Below are 25,851 nucleotides of genomic sequence, written 5' to 3' on the forward strand. Positions count from 1 at the left end.
TGGAATATTAAAAGTTAACCGTGCGCGACATGTCGTATATCGTACAAAACTCTCTTACATCAGTTTCAGAGTGTGATATATTGTGTGCAGAAATGGGACAGGACCGTCAGCCTGTAGTGTTACGTCAAAAGAGATGCAAATTTTTAAGAGAATTATGTGACTCAAAAATAAGAACATTTAATTAAACTGAGCTGTGGTATTTCATTTAGCAAATAAGTTACTATTCAATGTGTTCAAAAAGTGTCACAGCGATTTATTGTTTGTTCTTGAGACGAGGGGGATGGAAATTACATAATATTATTCGTATTTTTAATGGTGTTGAACAAGTTTGTTAGCGTGGCCATTATCTGTAGCAAGTACATAAAAAGTCGTTTTATAAATTTAAACGCCTTTTTCTTGCTGCAGTCTATATTTATCTATGTTTCAGAAGCGTTTCGTATTTACGCTCCTGGTACCTAAATTTCCATGTATTGACGTGTATAACTTAAGGAGGAACGCAACTTTCGTATGATATGTCACTGCCAAGTAATACAGCTCGATGAAACTTAAACCATGCATAGAAATAACTGTTAAAAGTATGGTGCAGAAAGTAGCTGAAAGAAATACGCAGTAAGATGTCTAGAAATGACGCTTTTATTCGAAGACAATAATTACATTGAAATCACCGTGATTTGTTATGGTCCTGTAGACATTATAAAAGGTGGGACATGGTTCTTACTCGCGTATGTGGTCTCCACGGGCGGCATTGTATGCTCTGCGAGGTGTTCCTACGCTGGCAACAAGGCTGGTAAGGAGTTGCTGTGGCAGGGCGTACTGTTCCTCCTACAGCACGGTCGAAAGTTGCTCTATGGCTGTTGGTGCATGTGGCCGTACTACAATTCTACACACAATCTATGGGATTTAAGTCGGGGTGACGGGCAGGCCGACCCATTCGCCGAATATCCTCTCTTTCGAAGAACTCCACCTGCGCCGTTCGATGCGGTCACTCAGTGTCAACCATAAAAATACTATCAGGGCCGAATGCTCTTGATAAAATCTCGATTTATCGATACTGTTCCTAAATTGTAGCGATACATACAATGGCGATATTCTTTCCCCGATATATCGACATCGAAACAGAAATATCGAGTGCCGACATTTTTATTTTGTATTCTACATTTTTAACAATATTAGCAAAGAATTCGAAGTTGTTCTTTTGAAACTGTAGTAGCACATAATTTTACTTCCATTATGTGAAGGAGCCTTACCACTTGTTGAGCTTTCATCACGTCCAGTCGTTTTCTTTGACCGAATGAAACAAGTATATGTGGCAGAAAAGAAGATCTGCGATTGCACTGGGGGTGGCAGTGTGAATGGAACAACGAGATTTCCGATATGAAGAAACAGTACACCAGTTGCCTTAAAAAACAATTTTTAACGCAACAAGTGTGCTACTTCTTCACATCGACATTCTTGAAAAACAGTTACTGAAAATGACGAACAAAAGTCTAAATGACCAGGATGGTAGCTGAGGTGGGCCGAGATGTGTGAGGCGAAATGCTGACGTAATCGACGCTCGGCGTTGCCAACAGAAACTGCGAAGTTTAGCTTCACCAAGCAAGTCTGACACTACAACTTCTACGTCGCTGGCGTTAGAAGAAATGAAAACATACGGAAGTCGACATGAAGTGTTTACGATAAATCCGGTATGTGACTAAACCGAACTACATGCTGTTACCATTGTTAACAAGGCAGTTATCGCCAAGCATGAACGTGTGTCGCTTTCCTTTCAATTCTTGCTCCAAAGGGAATAGGCAGGCTGCCAACTTGTTGATTTACAGAATATCTAATAATAAATCCATACTTAAATATACAGCTCTGAAACAAGCAGTATATTTTCAGTCTGCAGCTGATATTTTTATAGGCAGGTAACTCGATATTTTCTTCCGACGATGTATCGATACACTTTTTCGATATGTTATTTATTTATTTCTTTATTTACACGTCAAGTTCAGTAGGACCAAATTGAGGAGCAAATCTCCTAGGTCATGGAACGTGTCAGTACATGAAATTACAACGTGGTTGCCGCTGCCAACCGACCGCGTGGTGAAGAGACGCCAGGGCTGGACTTCAGCTAAGAAGTTTTAATTCGACATAGTACCACGGTACTATAGGTTTTAATTTTAGTGTTGACTGTGCCTTACTCTGGCATGTTATAGTAATTTTATGCTTCTGAAGAAGGCTAGATTAATTTAGCCGTAACCTGGTAAAGACCAGAAAATTCGTGCTACTGAGGCTGATTCTTCAAAATATTAGTCTATCACAGTTGCTGACGGGGCTGCTATATGCTAAAAATTCTTAAAAGTAATAACAGATAAAAATAAAATGTTTATGAACCCAAAAAAGTCAAGCCATAAGTTTAAGTAAACGCAATCAACAATACAAGATGAGAATCAGCTTAAGTTTTCAAGAAACTCCTCAACAGAATAGAGGGAAAGACACCGTGGGTTACTGCTAAGGTTTTTGAATTCTTGTGGTAGCTTATTGAAAGTGGATGCAGCAGTATACTGCACACCTTTCTGCACAAGACTCAAGGAAGTGCGATCCAAATACAGACTGGATTCCTGCCCAGTATTAACTGTGTAAAACCTGCTTATTCTTATAGCTCGGGCTCTGAGCACTATGGGACTTAACAGCTGTGGTCATCAGTCCCCTAGAACTTAGAACTACTTAAACCTAACTAACATAAGGACATCACACACATCCATGTCCGAGCCAGGATTCGAACCTGCGACCGTAGCAGTAGCGCGGTTCCGGACTGAAGCGCCTAGAACCGCTCGGCCACCGCAGCCGGCTATTCTTATGAATAAGCTGATATTTTTAACAAGAAACGACAGTAAAGAATATATACAGATTGATTATAATTAAAGTTAAACTTTCAAAACGCTGTAAAAATAACAATACTGATCAGAATGACGTCAAATTGCAACGGAATATTATTTGAGAAAGGCGAAAACGTATGGCAGAAGAAAAAAAATAGTCTGAAAATTGATCAATAGATGGCGCTGTATGTGTCAGAATACGTAAATAAAAACACCCCCATGCGCACGACCCATTGAAGTTAGTATAAACACGCCGGATACACGGCTTTTCCTCCTTTCGCGTCTGCGACGTTCACCATGACTGAATGCAGGATCGCGCTCTGCTTGTAAAGCTGTAGTACAAGAATGATGAGTGTGCATACATCGCTCTGCGTTAGTTCCGGACACTGAAGGGTTTGAAAAAAGGCGTTGGTCCGATGACTGCCGTGCTCTGGAGAAAATGATTCGGAAATTCGAAAAGACGGGTTCTTTTGGTCTGGTAGAGGGAGGAAACGAATTGATTCGACGTCAGTGGAAGCAGTGGCCACAGCTGTGCAGGAGGAGACAAGTGGTGGTGTGCAAACGCGTAGTGCACGGGAAATTACCCGAACGTTGGACATACCCGTCAGCACGGCGCTTAAAATCCTACGAAACATCCTTCTTTGTATCCATTCAAAACCACCCACGTGTACGAGTTGCTTCCTGTTGACCTGCCAGCAAGAGAGACCTTTGCTTTAGAATTTCTTGCTCGTATGGAAGTGGATAATGATAGGCCGTGGAAGATTTTGTGGACAGACGAAGCCTACTTCCATCTGACAGGATACGTATGTCAATACACAGAATTGTCGAATACGGGCAACGGAAAATCCACACGCAAAGCAACCGGTACCATTTCATACTGAAAAGGTCACTGTGTGCCGCGGGTTTACGGCATAATTTGTCATCAGGCCATATTTTTTCGAAGAGACAGGTGCTTCCGGCCCTGTTACTTGTATCGTCAGTGGTAAGCGCTATGAGTATCTTTTGCGCAACCACATCATTCCAGCTGTGGATGGGATCATTTTTATGCAAGATGGCGCACCTCCATACATTGCAAATCCAGTTGAGCAGCTGCTGAAGCGCCATTTCGGAAATGCTAGAATTATAGCCGCCATTTCCCTACAGCCAGGCCGTTCCGGTCAGCTGATCTTAATCCGTGTGACTTCTGGCTGTGGGGCTATCTGAAAGATGTTGTGTTCAGTGTCCCGATTCCAAACTTAGCTGCATTGAAGGCGCACATTACGCACATTACTGAACGTGACCCAAGAAACATTTCGATAAACTGTGGAACATACTGTTTCTCGATTTATACTTGTTACAGAAAACGGTGGACAGCATACTGAACATGTTTAGCGCCAGTCACACGGAAATTAATAATCCTATTTGAATTTGATTGATGCTTTTTATGCGGTTTTTGGCCTCAGGGCAACTAAAAACCCAAGTGATTGATGCTTATTATGTGGTTTTTGGCCCTTAGGACAATTAAAAATCGATATTTCCCATCCGATGTGATATGACCTTGCCGTGGTGGATGACCTTACGTAACTAACAGTATTACACCTGTACACCCATGCACAATGAGTAATACAGTTTGTTGAACGTCAGACGTACACCGTAGGCATTGTTGTATGATTCATTTGTCATTTGTAATCGACCACTATTAAATTATTATGCTTACAGCACCATTATTGCTACATTATGTAACTATTTGTTTTTCTTCTGCCATACGTTTCCCCCTTTTCTGATAATATTCCGTTGCAATTTGACATCATTCTGACCAGTGGTGTTATTTCTACAGCGGTTTGAAAGTTTGGCTTTAATTATAATCACCCTGTATATTGAGAGGCCAATGTCAGAAGACCCAGGCTAGTGATCGGCGGTCGACAAGAGGTTCGCGAACTTACACCTCTTATTGTCCGTACCGCCCGTTTCTGAGCAAAAAATATCCTTTTAGACTGCGAAGAGTTACCCCAAAATATAATACCATACGACATAAGCGAATGAAAATAAACAAAGTAGACTCATTTTCGTGTAGAACGACGACTTACATAAGATACCTTTCGAATAGTAAAAATGGCAGCATTAAGTCTCTGAACAAGATCTTGAACGTGGGCTTTCCACGACAGTTTACTATCTATCTGAAAACCTAGAAATTTGAACTGTTCAGTTTCACTACTGATATTCCCATTCTGTGAAATTAAAACGTCGGTTTTGTTGAACTGTGTGTCAGAAACTGTAAAAACTGAGTCTTACTGTGATTTAGCGTTAGTTTATTTTCTACACGCCATGAACTCATGTCATCAACTGCACTATTTAAGACAGAGCCAATGTTGCACACAACATCCTTTATTACCAAGCTAGTGTCATCAGCAAACAGAAATATTTTAGAGTTACCTGTAATACTAGAGGGCATGTCATTTATATAAATAATAAACAGGAGTGGCCCAACACTGATCCCTGGGGCACCCCACATTTGACCGTACCCCACTCAGAGCCCACATCACAGCCATTCTCAACAGTGTGAGTAATGACCTCTTGCTGTCTGTTGTTAAAGTAAGAGGTGAACCAATTGCAAGCTACTCCCCTTGTTCCGTAATGGTCCAACTTCTGGAGCAACATTTTGTGATCAACCCAATCAAACGCCTTAGTTAAATCAAAAAATGGGCCTAGCGTTCGAGACCTTTTGTTTGACCCATCGAGTACCTCACAGAGAAAAGAGAATATAGCATTTTCAGTTGTTAAACGACTTCTAAAGCCGAACTGTACATTTGATAACAAATTATGTGATATAAAATGATCAATTACCCTTACATACACAGCCTTTTCAATAACTTTAGCAAACACTGATGGCATAGAAATAGGTCTAAAATTGTCTACATTATCCCTTTCTCCCCTTTTATAAAGCGGCTTTACTACTGAGTACTTTAATCGTTCAGGGAACTGCCCATTCCTAAAGGAAAAATTACAAATATGGCTAAATACAGGGCTAACATGTGCAGCACAGTACGTTAATATTCTGCTAGGCACTCCATCATAACCATGAGAGTCCTTAGTCTTCAGTGATTTAATTATTGACTCAGTCTCTCCCTTGTCTCTATCACAGAGGAGTATTTCAGACATCAACCTCGGAAAGGCATTTGCCAATAAAGTTATATGATTACCTGTAGAAACTAAATTTTTATTTACTTCACCAGCAATGCTCAGAAAATGATTGTTAAATACTGTATGTATATCTGATTGATCAGTAATAGAATATTTTTACTATGAACTGACTTTATATCATCAACCTTCTGCTGCTGACCAGACTCTTCCCTCACTACTGACCATATGGTTTTAATTTTATCCTACGAATTAGGTATTCTGTTTGCGTATCACATACTCTTTGCCTTCCTAATAATATTTTAAGCCCCTTACAGTACTGTTTGTAATAGGCTACTGTAGCTTGATTGTGACGACTTCTAACATATTGACATAATTCCCACTTTGTTCTACATGGTATGCTTATCCCAATAGTCAGCCACTTGAACTGCCTTTTACTACTAGTGCCCTGTATAGAACGTTATAATGGGAAGTATCTCTCAAAGCCCGTGATAAATGTGTTAAGGAAAGCATTATATTTGTCATCTATGTTTATGGCACTATAAACATCCTACCACTCTTGTTCCTTAATGAGATTTCAAAAAACATAGTATGTAATTATATATAACATTGTTTGAGTACAAAGGCCTTTTAACGTTAAAGTTTGTGCATCACGGTCTGAAAGGCCATTCACCCTTTTATTAAAAGAATGCGCATCTAATAACGAAGAATGAATAAAAATATTTTCTATGCCTGTGCTACTGGTCCCCTGCACCATGGTTGGACAAAACATAGTCTGCATCAGATCATATGAGTTTATGAGATTTTGCAACTCCTTTTTCTTGCAAAATCACATACAAAATTAATATTGAAGTCACCATATGCAACTAAATTTTAGTGCTTCGTATAAAGTGAACCAAGAGCCATCTCTAGCTTGAGCACAAATGCTCTGAAGTCAGAGTTAGGGCTTGTGGCGCCCTAATAGGCACGACGTGTGATCATATGGATGCAGTGTTGTGGCGATTTGTGTACATAGTAATTTTAACTTTTACTTTTGACGTGCCAACACGCCATTCATGTAATATGTTGTGCATTTGGAGATTTAATGGAAAGATTTTGTGTGCGTCTGGCACAAGATTTTTATAATAACCTGTACGAAGATCCACAACATAGTGTTTTATTGTGATCTTGGCTAAGAAGTTTTTCTTCTCCTAAGAAAGTAATGAACAACAGTTTTTAATGTTTATCAAAGAGACGAATAGGTCGTTTATGTAAACAGTATGCTATTCCGAGATTGTAAGAGTAATGTCGGTCACAGTTAATGAATTCATCTATCTGCATTTGTATTTTAGTGCATTTCTTAATTATATATATAAGGATCAGGTCATAGGAAGCGTATCACCTCAGTGAATGGTATTAAAGAAGCAGGTTCTAGCAGTTGTTAAACGGAATTCAGTCCACATTTCGATATTCTTACCTGAATGCCGAAAATTACCTGCTGGCAGAAAAATCAGTCTGTTCACAAGAAGAAGGGGGGCGGAAAATGGAAGAAGGAAGTCCCGACTGTAAATCCCAGCACATTGTCTGCTGAGGCGTGAGAGTTAGTGAGGGAGGAACGAATTGCTTTTGCAATGCTGGCTTACACATGCTCTCACTTGTCAATTTATGCTCCACGCAGACTGACAGTGCCATCTATTGACCGCTATAGCAACTGTCAGCCGTTATGTATAGAATGTCTATGAAGTAAAAACTGAGGCATTGGCGTAACAAAAGCTTACAGAATTTGTGAAATTGAAATTGAGGTGGTTAGAAGCAAAGCCGAATAAGTGACAAAATCGAATGTTTGGAGGTATGTGGACCATATTGTAGCTGAAGAATCAATCTACTTGGTGGCAAAGGGGTATAGGTGCATCAGGTGATCTGAACTGTTTCCTAGCCATTATCTGAAGAACTAGTGTTTTCTGATGCAAGTGCACATGTGTGTCTTTGGTTCCAAACATAAAGTATATAAATATACGGAGTGAGCATAATCTACTGCGCATAAACATAAAACTGACCTAGTCACGCGATTTTAGGACCATGCTGCTTGTCTAAAATTTGTGGTATCAGCGAAACTTGAATGATACACGTATTCGCCTCGTTTTATATACGTTTCTGCACTTTAGAATTTTAGTAACAGCTATGGTGCAGTATTGTGGCTGTTACGGATGTAAAAAGAAGTATGTGAAAGGTGGATCCGTTGCTTTTCATAGGTATGTACAACAAATGTAATTTTATGGCCATTTGTTTACGAGACAGGTTATAGATAAATTTGCAAGTAAGTTTGAGTAAACTGCCAGTCAGTGTATATGTATTCGTACAATGTTCGTATGGAGATAAAATTTTTACATGACAGTTTGATTAATTTTCTCCAATTTATGTAGGTTCCCAAATTCTTGTGTGTATCTATTTCTGTATGAGACAGTTTCCTATACAGCCTCATTGTAACGTAATTAATTAGAACACAATTGATAATATGAGTCAGTGAAAAAGCAAAACCTAAAAAAAGTATTGTTGGCTGTCACTTCTTTTATTACTTCAAAATTTTAGGTTTACTTTTCTGATGAGATGGCGAAAAAATGTTATAGATAGTCTATAAAAAGCAGGAGGATAAATGAAGAAGGAATGAAAATAACAATGGACAAGCGGGTGGTACAAGTCGCTTACCATATTTACTGTAACAGTTTCAAAGGTCCAAATGCATTCGGTTTTCGTGACATTTCGGCGCCGTCTACAGGTCACTGTAATATAGTTAATTAGAAAGTAGATTCGACAATATGAATAAGTGGAATAAAAAACGCAAAAAAATATTGTTGGCTGTCACTTCTTATCCCGCTACAGAAAAACGTAGATAAAGAGGAATCTGAGCTATGGTACTGTGGCGAAAAAGCACAATTACATTGCTCTTCACATCTTCAAGCCAACTTCAATTTCTGGTATCGAATTGCTGATATATCTGTAAAACGTGTAGGCATATACAAAATTTCACGGTACTTCCGAAGGTATTCTATCTGCAGCAGCGAAGTAATAACACTCAGAATACGCTAAGCGCTATACGGTCGAAATGCATCGTTCCAAAATTACGTTGCAGCAGATGTCGCGGACAGATTTCTCGTTCTGTGTATACTAATGCTCACGTCATGGACATTTATACTCTATGGTTCCAAATGTTTTGCTTACTGTTGTGATCGGGCGATTTGACGCATTCGAATCTGGCAGATTAGAAGCTGTTTTCTGCATTCAAAACAATGAAACAGAAGAATGGATGAGGATTGAGATATTAAGAAGAACGGAAATAATGACCAACAGGCGGAGAAAATGCTACTACCACTGATGGTTAGTTGAAGTATGAGCAACAACTTCCTCAGACTGTAAATAACCTATTGCCTTCAGCGACAAGGTTAAAACAAAAACATCTTTAAGTTTTGGGTGTACATCATGAAGTACACCTCACTGAAGATAATTGACTACAAGTTCCTAAATCAGGCCACTCCTTTATGAAATGTTTTGTATAAGACTACCTCAATGATGAGATGAATTTTGATTCCAATGACTTAAGATGCGAGCCGACTTTTAGCGTGAATACAACTGAATGAACCGTTACCAACTGCCACAAAAGTGAAATAACGGCATTTGCAGCAGTAACTCCCATTTGTGCCTCCAGTTTACCATCCATTCTATAAAAATCTTAAGCGCAAATCAAAAACATCCATTTCCAAACCATATAGTAGCTTACCTGCAAGTAGACCACCAAGCACACAATCAGCTAATGATATGATGCCTTCTGATGATGCTATGTGGGACTCGTACCTTCTGATGGTGCTATGTGAAACTGGGAATAGACATTTCCCATAGCAAAAACAAATGCGATTGTTCGTATGTGTATGTGCTAAGAGCTTGCTTCCAAATACATGTTTCTGAATGTAACATTGTTTACTCATTTGCCTTGTCCAATCCATTAAATGTGAAAACAATAAAATTTGTGTGTATGTATTTTAACGTAATACATGAAAATGGGACAAAATACAGGAGTTGCCAAGTGTCCGCTATTCGCCTACGGAATCGCCAACCCCTCAGACATTGAAGCATCACACGTCTGCCTATGTACAAGGCGTTGCCTCCCCGGAACGCGTCGATCACAAGAAGGACGACAGACGTAGGACAAAAGGCACCAGAGGTCCTCCGTGCCAGGAGCGTATTTCCTCCGCCGTGTCACGCGTGTGGAACTGGATCGGCACGAATTCCTCCGTGCACCGGCTACATACGGCGATGCAAGCTAATGCGTCGGCAGTTCGCTCCGCTGGAACCCTGGACCAATTCGTGCGCTGCTCTTAACAGCGCATCAGTCAGAGCCCAACTGGAAGCCACCGCAGTGGGACCTGCGACTTTCTAGCGAAATCTCGAGACGTACCTGTTGCCCAACTACATAGAACGCTCAACTTCCGCCTTTAGGGATTATCGGTGGCATAGTCTTCACGTCCTACTACGTTCATTCACTGTGTCTTCCTGGTGTATGCCTGTTAGTAGCTGAGAAGTTGTATTATTTTTTATTGAGAAGAATCTTCCTTTGTCATTAAATCTCTCCACTGTGGTCGTAATAAACCCTTGTTTACCTGTGTCTTACTATTTCTCACTAAGAAGACCCCCGTTGGAGATATTGCAATTATGTATGGCATTGTAGTGGATCATTCCAAACCCGACATTAATGAGAGTCGAAGGGATGCAAGTGACACCCTTGGAGGTAGAGGGTTATAAATGCTGACTAGATTATTGATAGAAACATTGCTGAGCACAACATTCTGAATTTAACTCACAGATATTGTATATATAGCTTCATTAATAGCCACTGCATCTAACGGTTACTATAGACTATGTAACAAATGAACACAGAATTCTAAATCTGATACAAACTTTGAAGCGCATTTTCTCATAATCGTGATTTTGTCACTTACGTTCTTTGGTTTTAACTGCGTCAGTTTCTTTGGTTCTTGAGTGTATTATTGGTGATGAAAATGTCTGTTATGCGTATTTGTTGTGTTTATTTAACGTATGGAAAAACTCTACAAACCTATGTCCAACTTAATACTTGAGTGATAAAAGTAAATGTTTCACTGTCTTCCGCTAATTTACAGATAATAAGTAAATTTTGTTAAGCTATGCAAGACGAAACAAAAATTTACGGTATTGGTTCTATCACAGCCGTCAAGACTCAAAAAGCTAATAGCAATAAGACGGCAGTTTGGTTCAAATGGCTCTGAGCACTATGGGACTCAACTGCTGTGGTCATCAGTCCCCTAGAACTTAGAACTACTTAAACCTAACTAACCTAAGGACATCACACACATCCATGCTCGAGGCAGGATTCGAACCTGCGACCGTAGCGGTCGCACGGTTCCGGACTGCGCGTCTAGAACCGCGAGACCACCGCGGCCGGCAAGACGGCGGTTTCCGAAATGTATTCGCTTCTCAGAAAGTAGGAAAAATTAATTTTACTTGGATCAACGGCGACTTAAGTAGTTTTTTTAGCTTCACAGAAAGTAGGAAAAATTAGTTTTACTTGAGTCAAAGATGACCAAGGAAATTTTTTTAGCTTCACAGAAAGTAGGAAAAATTAGTTTTACTTGATTGGACGATGACCTAGGTTATTTTTTTTAAACCTATCTAGTTTTTAACTTAATTAATTCACAGTATCAGACATTACATCATCGCCAGAACGAATGGCGTCAAATAACAGTCAGAAGTTTATGGTGTTTTGAGCGCTTTTTTTTACTGAAAATCTCTAAGATTCACTTTCGTCAGCTCATCCACAAAATACGTAAATCAAATTCCCGTTGTGAAGTTTGCACCTATCGCCTGCAAGGGAACAACGTAATGTTTTATGTGTATGATGGCAGTATGAAGTGTATGTCTTCGTTAAGACACTGTTCACTAGAAAATATTAGAACCTTCTGTGCTTTCGCCCCACAATTATATTATCTTTGCAGTCATGCGCTCAGAAAACTGATAAAACCAAGTGTCTCACCTACGGGTCGTCAGGAGCCTTCTCTCTGGTGTTCCAGCAGACATTTGCAGTTTCGTTCTTGCAGTGTGTAGCTGGACTCAGCCAAAACAAATGAAGATCATTACGCCTCTCAAGCGACGTCCAATTTAGACGGAAAGCGTCCGTTTGTTTACAGTTATAAACAAAATAAGTTTTAAATCACAATATTACTTTCCCACTCGACAGCGCAGTCCTAATTTTGTCTACTGCGACATTCTTTTATCTATATGTGTCAACAGGGGCAGTAAATCACGAGGGATGACGGTACTCCAGCAGTGACTGAGCAGCGCTTCTGCTATGCGGCGGCAGCCAGCGCGGGCCCGGCCGGTGGGACCGCTGCTCGAGTAGTGGACGTCCTTCGTGTTTTACTGCTGCTGCTAACACAGGCCGAAACAACGAATATCGCATTAGACTCATTTGGGACGCCTCTGTCGAATGGACACGTAAAATTACGATTTAAAAATCATTCTCTTTGTAACATGAAACGAACCAATGCTTTCCGTCGACGCTGGGCGTCGCATGAAAGAGGTGATTAGCAGTATTTGCACTGATTCCAGCTATCCTTCAGAAATACGAAACTGCAGATATCTGCAGAAACACCGGAGAAAATGCCCCTGGCGACTCTTAGGGACCACTCGTATATCGATGGCTACAGTTTACACTTCAGACGATAGTCCTGTGTGGACTTTGTGAGTATTTGCTTCTTGTGGCATCTAGCACAGGTGTTACTTTGAAATCGGTAAAGCTGGTATCAGATCAGATAGCGAAGAGAATAGGGCCACTGCCAATCAAACGCTGCGCTCTAAAAGACCTCAATGGCGTAACAAGCGGAAATATAAAAACATTTATGTTCGAATTCGAATCTCTAAGTACTGTTATCTTCTCATCGTCAAAAGGAAAATCAGTTCGAGCACTGCCATGGAGAATTTGCAGCCCTTGTCTCACCAACACGCCTCACTTAATCGTTACGTGAGTAAGCTGTTTGTGTCCTAGATGGCTGTCATATTAGTAACACGAAGACTGCTTGCCCACACGTCGTCGGTTGTAAGTCTTTATCTGTTCATTCAGCAGTCATAAATTCATTCAAGTTTCCGTTTCTTGTGATCTACATACCGAGGGAACGTCTACAGCTAATACAAAATTTACAAAAGTATAATATCTGTCCACAAAGAGGGGATTTCAGACGTACTGGCGGCAGAAAAACTGGGGTTCAGTAGTCGTAAAATACATTTATACCCTTAAAACTGACACAACTAGGAAAATATAATAAACTGAATGTTTCGATCATTCGGCGCTAATGAAGAGCTTGTTGTACTTTATTGAAGTTCAGACATTGTGAAATTCACCGTGGCAGTCACGAGTGCGCGCAGTATGATAGTGAATTGGTTTTATTTTTCTTATTGGCCTTAATTATTGCAATAATTTCCAAATAAGTAAACTACCGGGCATATTTCGAAAAGTTTGCAGCGAAAAATGTAGTCGCTGGCTAGTTTACGTTTGGTACCCTAAAAAAGGACATAGGTTCCTGCGTATGAAATATAGCTCACATACTGAAATTGTTTTTAAAGCTTGTAGAAGATGTGGTTTATGATGTCAATTGTGATCACATGTTAAGTTAATATTACACTAAGAGTTATTTTCATTTTAAAACGAGAAGTAGACATTGCAATGAAATGAACACCCTTAGCTGCTTACAGGCGTTGACATACGTCAACGGGGACAGATGAAAATGTGCGCCCCGACCGGGACACGAACCCGGGATCTCCTGCTTACATGGCAGACGTTCTACCCATCTGAGCCACCGAGGACGCAGAGTATAGCGCGACTGCAGGGATTTATCTCTGGCACGCCGGCGAAAATATATGAGAAGTAGACAGTCACTGATCCAGCTGCAGTTTTAGCTATGTACTGTATACGTAAATTTTTCTTGTCCACACTAACAGTTTAATTCAGTAAACATTAAATAACTAATTTGATTCACTTAGTGTCGAACAAATAGCGGGTGTTCTAGGGAGCAATGAACGAGAAATGGGATTCTGCTATTGATATGACTACAGTATTGTGTGTTCTGGAAGTTTTACGCTTGCCTATTTGCTCACCTATTTTAAGCTTATATAGTTGGGATTTCGTGATGCAGACATTATATATGAGGTAACACGCCATTTTGTAACAGTTATTGCACAAATACATACGTTATCTTTGAAAAACGTCATTTTTTTTTCCTGGACGAACAACGTTGAATCTCTGCAGTGACAACGTTCTGATGTTGAAAAACTCTGGTTTTTCTGTGTTACTAATTGCTGAAGTAGAACTCTTATTCTCAGAAAGTGCAATCATACAGGTCAAAACACATAATGTTTACTACAATACAAGTCTGCACAAGCAGCAGCAGCAGCGGAAGAAGAAGCTAAGGAAAAATTTAAAACTATTCCTGTTGCAGTTACGCGAAACATGTACACTCAGCGCTGCGTTTGCTGCCCTCAGTCAATGGTGTTTGCCGGACAGAAGGGCAAATCCACTATTCACTTGGTACTTGCTCATAGAAAGTTCGTTTTTCAGCTGAGATATACTGCCACACGCCAAGAAAGGTTTTCTTCCTGGCACTTTGAACTGGCAGAATTATACGTCACAAGATAGGGAAAACTGTAATGTTACCTATCGGCAGATTTCTTTTCCCAGCTGCAATGCTTTGACAAATCAACAGTTGCTGGATTTTATGACTTTTCCTTCGCCCTACTGCAGTAGGGCTCTCAGATGAAATGTATAGCCAGACATATTCAGTTATTTTGAATGGGCTCCTGTGCAAACCGTTGTCTACTACGCTAAGCTCCCTGAAATCCTCTGGTTCTATCCCTCTGGTTCCATCTTGCTCAGAAGCTCCAGTTTTCTGGGTTAAAGGTTGTTTTGTTCCTCTCTATAAAGGCAAAATCTCTATGACATGGTAGGAAACTATGCCCTGTAACAAGAAATTTCTGGTCTGTAGCAGTGAAATGGTACTTCCTTGGTACTAGAGGGAGCTGTAGAGGGCAAAAACCTGTAGAGAACGGCAGAGATTGGATACATCCAGAAAACAATTGAGGACGTAGGTTCCAAGTGCTACTCTGAGATGAAGAGGTTGGCACAGGAGAGGAATTCGTGGCGGGCCGCATCAACCATTCAGAGGACTGATGCCCTCCTCCCCCCCCCCCTCCCCCAAAAAAAGCAGTGAAATATTTACGGAAGATCAGATTTTGCAAAAGCGTCGTAATATTTCGAACATCTCCCACAACATTAGCAATCTTTGGGCTTACGTTCAAATTAAAATCATATGAAAAAGAAGAATTATGTTCGAAACATTCCAGTTCCGTTGCTTATCTCTAAATGCTGTCTAAAGCGATACAGATACTCTTTTGAGACATTCTGTAAAACTACTGGAAATATTCGGGATACATGTTCAGTTCTTTAATCACGTTGACTGTGCCGTATTTCAAACCTTTTTTTCATCCATAACGGGTGTACCCGATATCTTCTTCGCTGCTCAACATATGCGAAATACGATCCATTGCATCAATAGTTTCGTCAGATGCGACGACATATTCCGATCTATTCGTAGCGTGACGACGGTCCCGCGTTCTTCTGACAGCGTCACGTCAGTATGATTTACTCGCGCCCTGTCCGCGGCACGCCCGTGACTCGCCCACGCCAGGCCTCCGCGCCACGCCATTTCTGTGAGATTTGGGCCTAAGACGGGTGGAACAGAAATTTTCTCCTTAACTTACTGTCTCCGAGATCCACGTGACTAGCTTGCAACGTAGGTTTTTCCCATAAGGCTCTGCAGATTTTGAATGTCAGTGCTTCGCTAGTACGGATAGATACAGTTAAAAGTACAGGGCTACTATAAATGATTCATTAATTTTCGAAGTTCGATGCTTTCCAAAGTATTACAAGATGACAGCAAAGCAAAAAAAGAGCTTTCGTGTGTTGGAATATACGAGATGTTTCCTGTGAACATATTTTGTTCTATACCGAAGAACACATGTACGTAGTAAACTAGGCGCGGCCTAGGCGACCCCAACACGTGACAACAACAAAAAAAAAAAGAAGGCGATAACGCAACCGACATCAAAACATTACGAGGTTGCCGATTTCAGAAGGGTAGGAGGAGTATGCAAGCATTCCGCTAGAACTGACCTGGGGGCAGGAGTTCGAAAATTTTCGCGAGGCCTGAGAGACCGCACCGCGTGAGTTATGTTTAAATCTTTATTGAAATGACTGATCATTATTTTTATTCAATTAATTGGTTTAAATGTAACATTTTCAATTTGTAATGCTCTGTTGCACCATTTTAATCATCGCATTACCTTTTTCATTTCCTCCAATTTTTTCATCCTATCATTCATTTTTCATTTGGATTCTTTCTTCGTGTGGTTACGAGTACAGTTATTTTTATGTATTAACCACGATTTAGTTACTTTCGTTTTATCATCTTAGATTTTCGTCCATGTCATGTCATGCATTATTTATATTCCTCATTTTTCTTGAATTTCGTTTTACTTACAATGCCGTCCTTAGTTTAAACTTCAGTTGCATTATTTTTCCCATAGTGCAACTTGAATTTATCTCTGAAGTGTTTGTAAAATAATTACTATTCAAAAAGTGTGTATCTTGTAACGAAAAATACATTTTTAATTCCATTGGACAGTTAGTATAAATAGGTTATTGCCTATTTTATTTCCTAATTAGAGTAAGTGAAAAAGTTGATGCTACGATTAAAATGACATAAGAGAGGATTAGAAATTAAAATATTACATTTAAATCAATTAATTAAAATAATGATCAAATCACTTCTGTCAAGAATAAAAAATAAAAAATTTTAAGGCACAGGAAAAGAGTCTAACTCACAACCATCTGCACATTAGGGTTGTACTTCAACCATTACATTACATATCTATTATGCAAAAATATAAAATATTTAAGGCTGTAGAGCATCATACAAAATTCAGAATTCTCTGATTATTCGCAAACAAGGACCCATCAGGGCAAATGGCTGTAGGGGGTGATACCTGGGACCCCAGCCTACACCACTGTATGAATGGTTCCAAAAAGTCGATCCTATCCTTCCTAGTCAAATGTCATATTCAGTCTTACAATCAGTCAGATGTTACATAAAAGTTAGTTAGCTGTAACTTGAATATTTAGACCAGTGGGATACAATTTTACAACAAAAGTCTGATCACTTCCAGTACTTTATTGAGCACAATGATTATGTAACGTTAAATATTTTTCTTTTGTGACACTAAAACAATAAATTTAACAATGACGTATTTTCTGCATATTTTTTCTGTCTGTATTAAAAGGGTTGTTGTAAATTAAACCAAAGCTGCTCTTGAAGCTATAGTAATAAACAGATAAATGAAAAAAAATGGGAATTTGTTACTGCTACAGCTTATCTGCTTGCGGCTGTCTGCGTATGTCGAGTTTGTGATGGCACTTGGTTATACATTACGTGTAGCGATATATTGTTTTCTAGACTATTAGTTGTTCCGATGATATCAGCATGGAAGATAAGTGAGGCATGACGCAAAACTTTTATTAAGATCGGTTTACTAACTGGAATTGGTTGCTCAGTGACGAATTTGTGTCGGCAAAAGAGGAAAGATGTCAATATAAAATGCAGTAACGCAGGAGAGTTGCAGTACTGGGTTAATACTCTCGGAAAAGTCTCAAGAGTCGTCATTTTACGTAGGTTAAGTGTCTGATCGCGCTCTGTAGTCGTGAACTGGAGCACAAAAAGAGAGAAACCAAAGTTTTTGTCTAGCCCTGTGTAAATGTTGGAATACATTGACCCCTCTGAACTGGAGCAAACTATAGAAAATTCTCCCTTCACTCACCTCGCCGATCTGATGTCACTCTAAACTTGCAGTTTTGTCTAGATGGGGAAATTTTACGACTCAGCTGCGACTATTTACTATTTGTCTACCCTCTTTTGTCCGCCTGCTTAGAAGGGTGGTAAAGTGCTCGCCTCCCATGCAAGCGGACCCCGGGTTCGATTCTCGGGCGGGTAGGAGATTTTATCCGCTCAGGAACTGGGCATTGTGTTAGTCTCATCACCGGCGCACAAGTCGCCCAACGTCGCGTCGACTGAAATAAGACTTGCAATTGGCGGCCGAACGTCTCCGGATGGGGCCTCCCGGCCAACGATGCCATGCGCTCATTTAATTTTTTTCATTTGTCTATCTTCTGAACAGTCTCTATTTACACACCTCTCATGCTGCAAAAACCGGATGACTTCGTCTGCTGCTTACAGTGCTTAAATTTATCGAAGTTTCCTTCACTGTACTGTCACATTAAAGATGTGAATATTCTTTTTACTATCAGATCCAGAATTTGATTTGCAATAATTTGTTAATTCTCTGCGATTCAAATTTTTTACAATAATAGCATCGATTGCAGGGAACCAAAAGTAGGAAATAAAAAGTGGTGCTGTAAACACAAGCGAGGTAAGCTATTTGAAGCATATGAACTTGGTGCACAGGCTTCGTTTCATACGATCTTATGTACCTGATACCAACTAATGTCAGGTACAACAAGTCGTGTGAAGTGACACTTTTTGAAGCACTGTGCAATTTCCTCTATAGCACTGCTACGACGAGGAAATCATACGGAGCTAGACCAAACGCATCGCTACTGATCTCGGCAGCTAATCATAAAGAAGCAGTGATCGCTGCAGAAATTTTGAGTGATACAGTTCGACATCTACATCTACATCTACATGGATACTCTGCAAATCACATTTAAGTGCCTGGCAGAGGGTTCATCGAACCACCTTCACAATTCTCTATTATTCCAGTATTGTCTATCGCGCGGAAAGAACGAACACCTATATCTTTCGGTACGAGCTCTGATTTCCCTTATTTTATCGTGGTGATCGTTTCTCCCTATGTATGTCGGTGTCAACAAAATATTTTCGCATTCGGCGGAGAAAGTTAGTGATTGGAATTTTGTGAGAAGATTCCGTCGAAACGAAACACGCCTTTCTTTTAATGATGTCGAGCCCAAATTCTGTATCATTTCAGTAACACTCTCTCCTATATTACGCGATAATACAAAACGCGCTGCCTCTCTTTGAACTTTTTCGATATATTCCGTCAGTCCTATCTGGTAAGGATCCCACACAGCGCAGCAGTATTCCAAAAGAGGACGGACAGGCGTAGTGTAGGCAGTCTCCTTAGTAGATCTGTTACATTTTCTAAGTGTCCTACCAATAAAACGCAGTCTTTGATTAGCCTTCCCCACAACATTTTCTGTGTGTTCCTTCCAATATAAGTTGATCATAATTGTAATTCCTAGGTATTTAGTTGAATTTACGGCCTATAGATTTAACTGATTTATCGTGTAACCAAAGTTTAACGAATTACTTTTAGCACTCATGTGGATGGCCTCACAATTTTCGTTTTTAGGGTCAACTGCCAATTTTCGCACCATTCAGATATCTTTTCTAAATCGTTTTGCAATTTGTTTTGATCTTGTGATGACTTTATTAGTCGATAAACGACAGCGTTATCTGCAAACAACCTAAGGCGGCTGCTGTTTTATATAGATAAGGAACAGCAAAGGGCCTATAACACTACCTTGGGGAACGCCAGAAATCACTTCTGTTTTATTCGATGACTTTCCGTCAATTACTACGAATTGTGACCTCTCTGACAGGAAGTCACAAATCCAGTCACATAACTACTCCATAAACACGCAATTTCACTACAAGCCGCTTGTGTGGCATACTGTCAAAAGCCTTCCGGAAATCCAGAAATACGAAAACGATCTGAAATCCCTTGTCGATAGCACTCGACACTTCACGCGAATAAAGAGCCAGTTGTGTTTCACAAGAACGATATTTTCTAAACCCATGTTGACTGTGTGTCAATATACATTCTCTTCGAGGAAATTCATAATGTTCGTACACAATATACACTACTGGAAATGGAAAAAAGAACACATTGACACCGGTGTGTCAGACCCACCATACTTGCTCCGGACACTGCGAGAGGGCTGTACAAGCAATGATCACACGCACGGCACAGCGGACACACCAGGAACCGCGGTGTTGGCCGTCGAATGGCGCTAGCTGCGCAGCATTTGTGCACCGCCGCCGTCAGTGTCAGCCAGTTTGCCGTGGCATACGGAGCTCCATCGCAGTCTTTAACACTGGTAGCATGCCGCGACAGCGTGGACGTGAACCGTATGTGCAGTTGACGGACTTTGAGCGAGGGCGTATAGTGGGCATGCGGGAGGCCGGGTGGACGTACCGCCGAATTGCTCAACACGTGGGGCGTGAGGTCTCCACAGTACATCAATGTTGTCGCCAGGGGTCGGCGGAAGGTGCACGTGCCCGTCGACCTGGGACCGGACCGCAGCGACGCACGGATGCACGCCAAGACCGTAGGATCCTACGCAGTGCCGTAGGGGACCGCACCGCCACTTCCCAGCAAATTAGGGACACTGTTGCTCCTGGGGTATCGGCGAGGACCATTCGCAACCGTCTCCATCAAGCTGGGCTACGGTCCCGCACACCGTTAGGCCGTCTTCCACTCACGCCCCAACATCGTGCAGCCCGCCTCCAGTGGTGTCGCGACAGGCGTGAATGGATGGACGAATGGAGACGTGTCGTCTTCAGCGATGAGAGTCGCTTCTGCCTTGGTGCCAATGATGGTCGTATGCGTGTTTGGCGCCGTGCAGGTGAGCGCCACAATCAGGACTGCATACGACCGAGGCACACAGGGCCAACACCCGGCTTCATGGTGTGGGGAGCGATCTCCTACACTGGCCGTACACCACTGGTGATCGTCGAGGGGACACTGAATAGTGCACGGTACATCCAAACCGTCATCGAACCCATCGTTCTACCATTCCTAGACCGGCAAGGGAACTTGCTGTTCCAACAGGACAATGCACGTCCGCATGTATCCCGTGCCACCCAACGTGCTCTAGAAGGTGTAAGTCAACTACCCTGGCCAGCAAGATCTCCGGATCTGTCCCCCATTGAGCATGTTTGGGACTGAATGAAGCGGCATCTCACGCGGTCTGCACGTCCAGCACGAACGTTGGTCCAACTGAGGCGCCAGGTGGAAATGGCATGGCAAGCCGTTCCACAGGACTACATCCAGCATCTCTACGATCGTCTCCATGGGAGAACAGCAGCCTGCATTGCTGCGAAAGGTGGATATACACTGTACTAGTGCCGACATTGTGCATGCTCTGTTGCCTGTGTCTATGTGCCTGTGGTTCTGTCAGTGTGATCATGTGATGTATCTGACCCCAGGAATGTGTCAATAAAGTTTCCCCTTCCTGGGACAATGAATTCACGGTGTTCTTATTTCAATTTCCAGGAGTGTATGTTCCAGAGCCATGGTGCATATCGATGTTAATGATATGGGCCTGTAATTTAGTGGATTACTCCTACTACCTTTCTTAAATATTGGTGTGATCTATGCAACTTTACAGTCTTTGGGTACGGATCTTCCGTCGAGCGAACGGTTGTATATGATTGTTATACAGTCTGGACCAGAAGACTTGCTTTTATTAAGTGATTTAAGCTGCTTCGCTACTCCGAGGATATTTACTTCTACGTTACTCGTGTTGGCAGCTGTTCTTGATTCAAATTCTAAAACATTTACTTCGTCTTCTTTTGTGAAGGCATTTCGGAAGGCTGTGTTAGTAACTCTGCTTTGGCAGCACTGTCTTCGACAGTATCTCCATTGCTATCGCGCAGAGAAGGCATTGATTGTTTCTTGCCGCTAACATACTTCACGTACGACCAGAATCTCTTTGGATTTTCTGCCAGGTTTAGAGACAAAGTTTCGTTGTGGAAACTGTTATAAGCATCTCGAATTGAAGTCCGAGCTAAATTTCGAGCTTGTGTAGAAGATCGCCAATGTTGGGAATTTTGTGTCTGTTTAAATTTGGCATGTTTGTTTCGTTGTTTCTGCAACAGTGTTCTAACCCGTTGTGTGTGCCAAGGACGATCAGATCCGTCGTTTGTTAATTTATTTTGTATAAATCTCTCAGTTACTGCCGATACTGTTTCTCTGAATTTAAGCCACATCTGGTCTACATTCATATTATTAATTTGGAATGAGTGGAGATTGTCTCTCAGGAAGGCGTCATGTGAATTATTATATGCTTTTTTGAATAGGTATATTTTTCGTTTATTTTTGGAGCATTTGTGGATTACAATATTCAATCTCGCTACGACAACCCTGTGTCCACTAATCCTTGTACCCGTAATGATGCTCGTTATAAACTAAGGATTATTTGTTTCTAAAAGGTCAAGTGTGTTTTCACAACCGTTTATTATTCGTGCGGGCTCATGAACTAACTGCTCGAAGTAATTTTCAGAGTATGTGTTCAGAATTTCGGATGATGTTTTATGCGTACCTCCGGAATTAAACATGTATTTTCGCCAACATATCGAGGGTAAATTAAAGTCACCACCAACTACAATCGTATGAGTCGGGTACGTGTTTGAAATCAAACTGAAGTTTTCTTTGAACCTTTTAGCAACTGTATCATCTGAACTGGGAGGTCGATAAAAGGATCTAATTATTATTTTATTCCGGTTTGCAACAATGACCTCTGCTCATACTAACTCAATTTCGCGACAAGGTAAACTACTTCTAACAGCAACAAACAAACACGCCAACCGCCAACCGCCAACCGTGTTTAGCCTGTCCTTTCGGGCACCGTTATGTTCTTCGCAAAAATTTCGGCTGAGCTTACATCGGCTTTAGCCAGCTTTCAGTGCCTATAACTATTTGAGCATCAGTGCTTTCTACTAGCGCTTGGAGCTCTGGTACTTTCCCAACACAGCTACGACAATTTACAACTGTTATACCAATGGTTCCTGTATCTACGTACGTTCTTTCTGTGTTCAGCCTGCACCCTTTATGACTGAAGCCCTTCTTGTGTTTTCCTGAGACCCTCTAACCTAAAAAACCGACCAGTCCACGCCACACAGTCCCTGCTACCCGTCTAGCCGCCTCCTGCGTATAGTGGACACCTGACCTATTCAGCGGAACCCGAAACCCAGCCACCCTTTGGCCCAAGTCGAGGAATCTGCAGCCTACACGGTCGCAGAGCCGTCTGAGCCTCTGCCTCTGATTCAGCCACTCGGCTGTGTACCAGAGGTCCGCAATCGGTCCTGTCGACTATGCTGCAAATGGTCAGCTTTGATTTCATCTTGCAGGCAATCTGTTAGCCGCTCGAAACCAGAGAGAACCTCTTCTGATCGAAAGTGACACACATCATTGGTACCGACGTGAGCAACCACTTGCAGTTGGCTCCACCCTGTGCTCTTCATGGCATCCGGGAGGACCCGTTCCACATCTGGAATGACTCCACATGGTATGCACACGGAGTGAGCATTGGTTTTCTTTCCCTTCTTGGCAACCATGTCCCTAAGGGGCCCCATAACGCGCCTAACGTTGGCGTTCTCAACTATCAGTAATCCCATCCAATCTTAGCTGTTATCTCTGCCACTAGGCAGAATGTCAGAGTACAGTACCCTTACATATAGTTGTTGGTGTATAATTTTGTACATTTCGTCATTTAGTTAAAGTAAAAATGTTATAAATTATTCTAATGGAAATGTTATAAATGATTATAATGGAAATACCCGGTCATTGAGGCCTCAGTGTCCATTGTTATCTAAATATATTAGCTCTCCAATCATTGTTCCCTTTTTCTTTTCAAAAGTAACATTTCTTCCATTATTTGTTAATTAAGTTTTTAATAATACTTTGCTTCTTTCGTTAGAAATGTTTTACAAGTAGATATGCTTATTTTTTTCAGAAGTAAACAAATTGTTTCAAACAATGTCGATGTAAAAACACAAATGTTGACAATAGAACCACTCCTCGGGAGCCTACCATCGGAATTCATTATTTGACATAAAAGCCCATTTATAGTCAATCAACAGATTCAAAATCCTGAGGCATCTACCCTCTATATCAAACACCGTCAACCTTTTGTTATCCGTGGGCCTGAGTGACGTACTTACTTACGTTCGCTGTTCGCATCGTCACGACGCGATGGCAATGCTCCTAGCGGAGAGACCCAAAACTATAGCGACCGTGACTTTAATGTTTATGGGGTGACGCATCGTTATGAATAGAATTCTTTTCCCATCACATCACACCAGCAAATTACTTCACAAATCACGTGTTTTTGAGGAAACGTTCATTTTGGATTCACCCTGAATTTCTTCCGCGGTCCGGATTGAAACCAACCGCGGGTCGGCTATCGCCCGCAGACCGCCTGTTGCCCACCCGTGATCGTGCTACAACGGCACGACGGAAGAATCTGTAAGTGGGCCTTGGCAATGCAAGACGACTCCCTACCCATCACTGGCCAGCTGCCAGACTCTACCAAATACGTGTGATGAAGATACCACAGCGCCTGAAGATGGACACCACAAGATTCGATAGGTCATTGTTCGTGGTTGGAAATAAAGCTCTTTCTAATTGAAGACTGATTTTTTATGTACTGTTTTAACGACTATAATCATCTGAACAGGGCATCTTGAAGCTGATAAAGGTTAAAGAATATTTAAAACACTGACCTGCTTCATCCACTCCTTCTCGCTCTGCTCGATGACGTGCGCGTACGTGTTTCCCATCATGGCGATCAGCATGTTGAGCAACAGGATGGGCACCAGCACCATGAAAATGGCGAAAACTGTCTTGGCCAGCGTTGGATATGTCGTGTGGCTCAGTTCTGGGTACTGCGGAACAACAGGGCCCAAAACATTAATCGACATTTGTTCGCAAGACACGTTGAAAACTTGGAAATACTCGAAGTAACGTAAAATAATTGCAACAATGAAACAAAATTTATGTAACATATAATACATGTAGCTTCGAAAGCCACCATTCTTTAGTACAAAGTTTCGCTAGTTGAATTGTATGTTTCATAGCAGGATAATATATTGATGTGTCCTTCAAGTTAATTTATACTACGCACCTTAATCAACATTGAAACAGAGATTTATGGACGTTGGTCATCATTTAAAACTTTACGCTATCATGTAACACTACTGAAGTGTGACTGCTTCATAACTGTGACGTCCTGATTGTTTGTTAATGAACGTAGTTACCTATTTTTCGAAAGTGACAAAGATATAACACCTTTACAGTGGAAAATGCTGTGACATGAATTGTATGTGTCCGCCAAATTATAATTCAATTTATGTCCATGCCTCTATTAGTGTAGATGGGTTTCATTATTCATTAGAAGACGGGAAGTATCTTTTTGGTTTATATTCTAGACATCAACTAATAGAAGGCAGTAAGCCTCCTAGGTAAAAGAAATTAGTGTTACAGCTATATAGCTAACGATCTACAGATCAAAGGCATCGGGATGATCATTTTCAAGTTTTATTATGTATGGTAAATCGGCGACAACGGGGCAACATTGTGTTTTGTGAGACTTCCCTTGTGCTATTGACAGAAGGTCTTCCTGCTTGTATCCAGCCAGACAAATATTTGTAAACAATTGTATTATTCTATATAAAGTTTCACAACCTACGTGAAACGCTGGTGAATGGTTTCATGAAATACGTTTACAATTTAGACTCAGGAAAGTCACCTCATTAAATAGAGTGTTTTCCTCTATTTTAGATAGTGTCTTACATGATACACATTGGCTAATTTTGTATACAGTCTGAACTTCAGCCTTAACTTGGAGTTTGGAGACTTTAAGAGGGGCGTTCAGTAAGTAATGTAGCAAGTTATTTTCGGAAAGAAGATTGGTTTTATTCAGGATTCCAGAACATCATATTAT

The 25,851-nt window shown here is 41.1% G+C and overlaps 1 protein-coding gene across 1 annotated transcript in view; it reads right to left on the reverse strand.

Annotated features, from left to right (window-relative positions):
* The window catches only part of LOC126205909 (transient receptor potential cation channel subfamily V member 4), a 247,344-nt gene that overhangs the window by 83,536 nt on the left and 137,957 nt on the right, over window positions 1-25,851 (reverse strand). The window contains exon 11 of the mRNA XM_049938875.1: window positions 24,632-24,793. Within this exon, the coding sequence (XP_049794832.1) occupies window positions 24,632-24,793 (162 nt within the window). The remainder of the gene's footprint in view (window positions 1-24,631; window positions 24,794-25,851) is intronic.

The sequence above is a fragment of the Schistocerca nitens genome, chromosome 1, assembly GCF_023898315.1.
Source record: "Schistocerca nitens isolate TAMUIC-IGC-003100 chromosome 1, iqSchNite1.1, whole genome shotgun sequence".
NCBI classification, from domain to species: domain Eukaryota; kingdom Metazoa; phylum Arthropoda; class Insecta; order Orthoptera; family Acrididae; genus Schistocerca; species Schistocerca nitens.